Source organism: Trachypithecus francoisi, unplaced genomic scaffold, assembly GCF_009764315.1.
Source record: "Trachypithecus francoisi isolate TF-2019V2 unplaced genomic scaffold, Tfra_2.0 Lachesis_group15, whole genome shotgun sequence".
NCBI classification, from domain to species: domain Eukaryota; kingdom Metazoa; phylum Chordata; class Mammalia; order Primates; family Cercopithecidae; genus Trachypithecus; species Trachypithecus francoisi.
The window spans coordinates 65472793-65480198 of record NW_022681460.1 but is presented as its reverse complement, the minus strand read 5'-3'; the positions used below and the strand labels follow the sequence as shown (position 1 = coordinate 65480198).

Here is a 7406-nt window from a genome sequence, read left to right as displayed (position 1 = left end):
AATGGAATATAGGCTGGATACAGTGGCTCATGCCTGTAATCCCAGCACTTTGGAAGACTGAAGTGGGCAGATCACTTGAGGTCAGGCATTCAAGACCAGCTTGGCCAACGTGGTGAAACCTCATCTCTACTTAAAATACAAAAATTAGCTGGACCTGGTGATGGGCCCCTATAATCCCAGCTACTCAGGAGGCTGAGGCAGGAGGATTGCTTGAACCTGGGAGGAAGAGGTTGCAGTGAGCTGAGATCATGCCACTGCACTCCAGCCTGTGTGACAGAGCAAGACTTTGTCTCAAAAAATAAAAACAAAAGTGAATGGAATTACTTGTGTTGGGTGTTACAAAATTCCGGCCAGACAAATCTAAACTTTAATCTCACACCCAGTTCCTAGATGATTCCCTTCTCCAACTCAAGTTCAGCCTCAGTTTCAGGGGTCTTTAGTTTGGGGGGTGGGCACCACCTGCTCCCTTCCCCACATTTGTTCCTGTTTTTTCTCTGCTGGCTCCTCTGGGGTTGGGTGCATTCAGAGGTAGGGACAGGCTAAAGGTCTTTGGCTTTTTGGTTCTGTTGGTAAGAGAGTTCCAAATATTAGCCTTCTCTTGTAGGATAGTTTATTTATTTGTTAAAATTGTCTATTTAGAACACATCATTCATGTGCCAGACACTGTTCCAGGGACTGGGAATAGAGTGATAAATGAGATCAACAAAAATACCTGCCCACGTTAAGCTCCTATTCTAGGGAAGACAAAAAAGAAAGAAAATACACGTGTACTTAGTACAATAGAAGGTTCCAAGTACTGTGAAGAAAAATAAAGCAGGCTGGGCTCAGTGACTCATGTTTGTAATCCCAGCACTTTGGGAGGCCAAGAGGGGTGGAATGCTTGAGCCCAGGAGTTCAAGACCAGCCTAAGCAACACAGCAAAATCCCATCTCTACAGAAAAAAGAAAAAAAATTAGCTGGGTGTGGTGGCATGCACCTGTGGTCCCATCCACTGGGGAGGCTGAGGTGGGAGGATTGCTTGAGCCAAGGACATGGAGATTGCAGCAAGCCAAGATCGCACCATTGCACTGCAGCCAGGAGACAGAGCCAGACCCTGTCTAACAACAAAAAAAAAAAAACAGAAAGCAGAGATGGGGGCAAGAGGCGGCTGGGGATGCAAGCTACCCTGAGCTCCCACAGTTCTCTGCCCCTCTCCTGTCTCACTGGGCATAGGCCACCTGGGGCTTGTAGTTGTTTTGTGCCAACCTAATATCTTATTCTTCCCAACAGTCGAAGGCTAATTGAGGCTCCTCTGTCCTCCACAGGGAACAGCATTGGCCTAAACTTGCAGACACCAACCATTAATTGCAAAGGGAAGTCAGCTCAGGTGAAACTGCTGGTGAAGAATGATTCCTGTGTAGGGACATAGAAGTTAACATTTCTTACTGTAGTTGATTTAACATTGGGCCTCAATATTTCACTCTCCCTGTAAGAGTATGACACAGCCACATCCTTGCCAGGGCCTGAGGGAGGGTGGATAGACTTACCCATCCCACAGGTATTGCTCGTGGCTGGGTGACTTTCTTATGCCAATGAGATTTCATAAGCATTAGCCTGGAATGTGTCGGCACTGCCAGGCCTGTCCTCTAATGCTCTTGATTTTTCCCATGAGATGAGCATGCCCCAGGGAACTGTGGCTCCAACTGCAGGAGGAGAGGCATGTGGAGCACACATGGTTACAACCCTCAGCCTGGAGTCAAGCCCAGACTAGATCAGACTAAGCCCAGCCAACCCACGGGTGCAGGAGTGAAAAGCAAATGCTAACTGTCCATGACATTGACTTTCAAAGGGGCGTGTCATGTTATGCAGCTCATCCCAGCAACAATGAAGGTGTTTCTCTATCAGTCAGTCAGCAAATAAGGGTTGTGGAGGTGAAGACCTAGGGAGGAACGTTGTTGTTCTACTTTGAGGGTCATGGAGCTTGAGACTCAGGGAGGACCTGGTGCTGCTGTTGTTTAAGGCTGAGGGTCGTGGAGCTGGAGACCCAGTGGCAAGCTGGTGTTGCTGTTGTTCAAATCAGAGGGTCATGTGGTTCGAGTTGCAGGGAGGAGCCAGTGCTGCTGTTGCGTGTTGAGGGTCATGGAGCTGGAGACAACCAGAAGAGCAGCAGCAGCTCCTCCCAGGGTCTCCAGCTCCATGACCCTCAGACTTGAGGAGATGGAGACTCAGGGAGGAGCCAGTGCTGCTATTCTACTTTGAGGCTTGTTGGAGCTGGCACCCAGTGTGCAGCTGCTACTGCTGTTCTAGTTTGAGGGTCTTGGAGCTGGAGGCTTTGTGAGGAGCTGGTGCTGACTTTCAAGTCTGAGAGTCATTGAGCTGGAGATCCAGGAAAGAACCGGTGTTGCTGTTCTAGTCTGAGGGTTGTGGAGCTGGAGACCCAGGTAGGTGCCAGAGCTGTAATTCAAGTTTGAGGGTGGTGAAGCTAGAGACCCAAGGAGGAGCTGGTGCTGCTGTTCACGTCTGAGGGTTGTGGAGCTGGAGATCCAGGGAAGGAGGAGGTGCTCCTTCGACCAGGGAGGAAGTGGTGCTGCCGTTCTAGTTCAAAGATGGTGGAGCTGGAGACCTGGAAAGGAGTTGGTGCTACCGCTGTTCAACTATGAAGGTCGTGGAGCTGGAGTCGTGGGGAGGTGCTGGTGCTGCCTCTCAAGTCTGAGAGTCACTGAGCTGGAGATCCAGGAAGGAGCCGGTCCTGCTGTTGTAGTTTGAGGATCATGGAGCTAGAGTCCAGGGAGGAGCTCGTGTTGCAATTGAAGTTTGACGGTCCTGGAGCTGAAGACCTAAGGAGGAGCTGGTGCTACCACCGTGTAAGTCTGAGGGTGGTGGAGCTGGTGGCCCCAGGGAGGAGCCAGTGCTACAGCTGAAGTTTGAGGGTCGGGGAGCTGGAGACTCAGGGAGTAGCTGGTGCTGCTGTTCTAGTTTGAGGGTCGTGAAGCTGGAGCCTTGGGGAGCAGCCAGTGCTGCCTCTCAAGTCTGAGAGTCATTGAGCTGGAGGGGAGCTGGTGCTGCTGTTGTAGTTTGAGAATCCTGGATCTGGAGACCCGAGGAGGAGCTGGTGCTACAATTGAAGTTTGAGGGTCGGGAGCTGTGGAGCTGGAGACCTTGGGAGGAGCTGGTGCTGCTGTTTAAGTCTGAGGGTCATGGAGCTAAACATGGAGCCAAATTTGGGGAAATAGAGAGAGAGTCACACGGTGCCACTTGAAACTGTAGATGTAGCTATAACCCAAGCAAGTTAAGCTTGGAAACTTCTCAATTGTAGTGACTAATACATTCTTTTTCCTCTTACACAGTCTGGATTTGTTTTCGGTCTCACGAGACAGAAAGATCCTGATTAATACCAGTTGGAATTGAAAAGCTTAAAAAAACTAAATGGTGTTGGTAATAATAATAATAGGAATAGGAATTAAATCACGATTATCTTGACTGACAGAGAAAAAAATTATGTACACAGACTACATATCCTTTCAATAAGTTAGCAAAATAAAAAATAAATTGAAAAATAGACCCAAGCAAAGCTATAAAAAGTTGTTTCATGGAGAAGTGATAGAGGACAGAGATTAATCTGAGAGTTGCTATTAATGGAGAAACTGAGAACTTACCATTTTTCCTGGGAAGTTTTGGTGCAGAATGATATTCTGTGAGTTCTGGCAGCTGAGTCACTTTGCACGGCCTGGTGATGCAGTAGGTGTCACAGAAGGACCCTGATCCAGCTGATCCTGCCTCTCTGCTATGATGAGTGTGGCCTCTGATCCCTGACAACTGACCAACTGACCATATCTTGAGAGAAGACCAGGCCCATGAACACAAGCATATCCATGGTGAGGTTCCATGGATGGAACACTATGGATGTTCCTGATGTTCCTTCCTGATGTGGATCTGCCATCTTGCTATTTAATGAATCTTGTTTATAACTGTCTTCTAAATACTGAATAGAAAAAAGTATTTGTACAATATGGGTAAGGTATAAAGAATATCGGCACAATGGACACCCAGGACCTCCACCAAGTTTAGGGAATAGAATCTGAAGAGATATAAGTTTGGATGCTCCCTGGAGGTCCCTCCTGAATCCCAGTCCCTTCCCTTCTACAGAGGGAATCACTTTCTGCTTTAGTCTTTATTATTCCCACACTTTTCTTCATAATACATTTCTTTCACCATGTATTTGTATATCCCTAAACAATATGCCATTTAGTTTTTGAACTTTCTGCTGTCTTTTTGAGACAGCGTCTTGCTCTGTTGCCTCAGCTGCAGTTTTTGAACTTTGATGTGAAGGAATTCTTTTGTGTGAATGCATTGGGTCTGAGCATTTGCTTGATGTCTACTTTTGTCCTCTATTCTCTTCCTGAGACCCATCCACATTGACATGATTCATTTTCATTACTGCATGATCTCCCGTGCTATGAGGGGAACATGGGAAATGTCTCTATTTTCCTGTTGATGAGTGTTTGACCAGGTTGGGGACCTTAGGACTATGTTGCTAGAACGTTCTTGGGCATTTCTTTTGTACACAAGTGCAAGTCTGTTCCAGTCAGTAGCTTTCAATTATTAAAATTTCATCCCTGGTAAGAAATGTAATTTTCCTCATAATCTAAAACACACATCCCTTCATATACAAGTATACTTAAAAAAATTCACAACCATTCTTAGCAGTGGCTGAATGTTCTTGTTGCTCTCCATTCTCCCCAACCGTTGCATTTACTGGGTTGTGGGATTTTTGCCAGTCTGGTGGGTGTCATGTGATACCTCATCCTGTTAGGCTGAGACCCTCTTCATGTTTTTATTGGCCATTCTTTCACATTTCCTCTTCTGTGAAGGGCTGGTTCAACTCCTTTGCCCATTTTCTCTTTAGTTGTCTGAATTTTTGCCTTTTTCTTTTATTATTATTTGAGACGGAGTCTCCCTCTGCTGCCCAGGCTGGAATGCAATGGCACGATCTTGGCTCACTGCCACCTCTGCCTTCCAGGTTCAAGTGATTCTCCTGCCTCAGCCTCCAGAGTAGCTGGGATTACGGGTGCATGTCAAACTCTCCCTTCTGGCTGGCAGCTTGTCCATCGTGCACTCTTCATTTCTGGGCCACCGGGAATTCAAGCCTTAGCACATTCAGAGGCCTCCAGTAGATCAGGATGACCCCATAGACTCAGCATCTCATGAACCTTAATTCCTTTGGCAATAATCCTATCACTGAAATTTCTTAAAATACTTTCTCATTTTCTCTCATGCTACCTGATGGAAGAATTCCTGCATTTAATGTTTTAACTTACTGAAGAAGAAATCTCCACAAAAAGAGCATTTTCTGTTTTCTGCTTTGGTTGTGGAAAAAAAGATGCTTCTCTAAACCACGATTTTGTTCTTCTAAAGCATTGCCACTGAAATATCATGGCTGACTTCAGAACACCAGGAATTCTTTTCATGTCCTGAATCAGAATTTTCTAATTTGTTCATAAGAAAATATATATAGGCATGATTCTTTCCTTTAGTAATTTATCTCTTACTGATATTTAAATAAAAATATCTATTTTCTAAAAGGCTTATTGACTTTCAAATGTTGCATTATAATCCAGTAGAGAATTAATGGGATTTTATTCTTCCTTATGTTATGGGTTAATAAACTAGGGATTCCGCTAGACTATTTGGGAAGCAGAGAACTTAATGATACTTCTAAATTACAGGTCCTCTGTCAGTCTTGAACATTGTCCTGATACCCTGGACAGACACCAATGTTCCTGTTCTTAAAAAACATAACTTTTCTGGTTTGGCCCTAGCACACTACACCCTGGGCAGTGATGTTCCTTGTCATTCCTCAGCCCTGAACACACCTACTTCTTTAGAAGTAATCCCCACATCAGATTAATCTCTATTTTTAAAAGTTATTTTATTCCCCTATGGACAAAAGATCAGATTTGTAATGTATAAAGAACTACAAATAAATAAAAATACATATAATTGTCCTAAGATTGGGCAAATGCTATGAGCAGTTCAGAGATTCTGAGGAAACCCGTGAAAGAGTTGACATGTCCTACATAATCAAGATAACACACATAAAGAACAATGGAATGCCCTCACACACGCATTCTACTGACAAATGTTTAAATCTGTCTATACCAGGTGATGGGCAGGAAGTGGAACATCAGAGACCTCTTCCATTGTGGGTAGGAGTCTATATTGAATTGTTCCTTTGACATCGACTCAGATGATATTCACGACAGTGGATGCTGTGCTCATCCCACTAATTAGCAATGTCAGTCAGTTCCAGGCTTCAAGCACGTTCTAGAAAGCATGGAGATATTTGGTTATTTACTTTGCTGTTGCTTTCATAACAAAAAGTTAGCAATAAAATATTCCACTAAAGTGCAGCATGTTTTCTCATTTGGTGTTACATTTCTGTTTCTATGTCAGACTAGAACATCTGAACTAGCAAAAAATTAAGCAACCCAAATGCTGGATAAAAAGATGTTAAATCTTTCAAATATATTAATGAGGACTTCTGAGTGATACACAATAAGAAGCACCACATCAATCCAAATCTCTCCACCTATTTCCAAAAATATAGAGATCGAATAGTGGGGCAAATAAAACATCATGATTTATATTTTCAGCTAAATAATGAGGTAGGAAATGCCTAAATCCATCAGATAATCAAAACAACTGGTGAATCTTGGGTGGTGTCTGAGCATGAGATGGATCTAATGTATGGATGCAGAATCTGTTTTGGTGATTGTATTGTGCTTATTAGGAGAGTGTCGTGGTTTGTAGGAAGAACACTAAAGAATGGGGCACGAGGTGGCATCATTAAAGATGAGGCATCAGCGTGGCGGCTAGCTCTCAAGTGGTGCAGGCAGAGAAATTCTCTGGATTCTGCTTGCAAATACTTTGCAATTCTTGCTTGTTTCACATTGGTTTTGCTTTGTTCTGTTTTACTAGTTGAAAATGGGAACTTAAGAAAAACATTCTTTTCGGAAACTGATGTAAAGAGATAAATCCCTCAATAAATCCACTATGGTTCCTTCTTCTGCAAAGCCAGGGCCTCCAGACGTTTCCCTCTCACCCTCTGTTTTCTGCTTTAGGCAGCTTCTCCTCCCTTCACCTCTCCTGCAGGCAACTCCCAGGCCCTTCCACAGCCTGAAGCAGCTCAGCCCAAAACAGGAGCTGGGATCATTCAGGTTCACAGGCTTTGACCTTCATTTGAATGCCAGAGCTGGCAGGAGGTGAGTCAGAGAAAAGGCTAAGCAGCTATTCTGAGATTAGATCTGCTGTCTTACTAAATAAAATAATCATGAAGGTAATACTTTTCCATATAAAATACTTAAAAATTTCTACAACAGGCACTGTGGTTCATGCCTGTAATCCCAGAGCACTGGGAGGCCAAGGTG

General features: G+C 44.3%; 1 protein-coding gene across 1 annotated transcript; it reads right to left on the bottom strand.

The window, feature by feature from the left end:
• Positions 1–1126: 1126 nt before the first annotated feature.
• LOC117097390 lies at positions 1127–3919 on the bottom strand. Its single transcript, XM_033235251.1, has 4 exons — positions 3801–3919; positions 3636–3706; positions 2776–3002; positions 1127–2576 (listed from the first exon to the last, which is right to left on the bottom strand). The coding sequence occupies exons 1-4, from the start codon at positions 3917–3919 to the stop codon at positions 2283–2285; spliced, it is 711 nt and encodes a 236-aa protein (XP_033091142.1). The 3' UTR covers positions 1127–2282.
• Between the last annotated feature and the right edge of the window lie 3487 nt (positions 3920–7406).

Coding starts and splice junctions, on each gene's coding strand:
- LOC117097390 (XM_033235251.1), bottom strand. CDS start 3,919: ATGGCAGATCCACATCAGGAAGGAACATCAGGAACATCCATAGTGTTC. Junction 3,003..3,635: donor AAAACTTCCCAGGAAAAATG/GTAAGTTCTCAG, acceptor CTCAGACTTGAG/AGGCAGCACTGGCTGCTCCC. Junction 2,577..2,775: donor AAACTTCAATTGCAACACGA/GCTCCTCCCTGG, acceptor CATCTTTGAACT/AGAACGGCAGCACCACTTCC.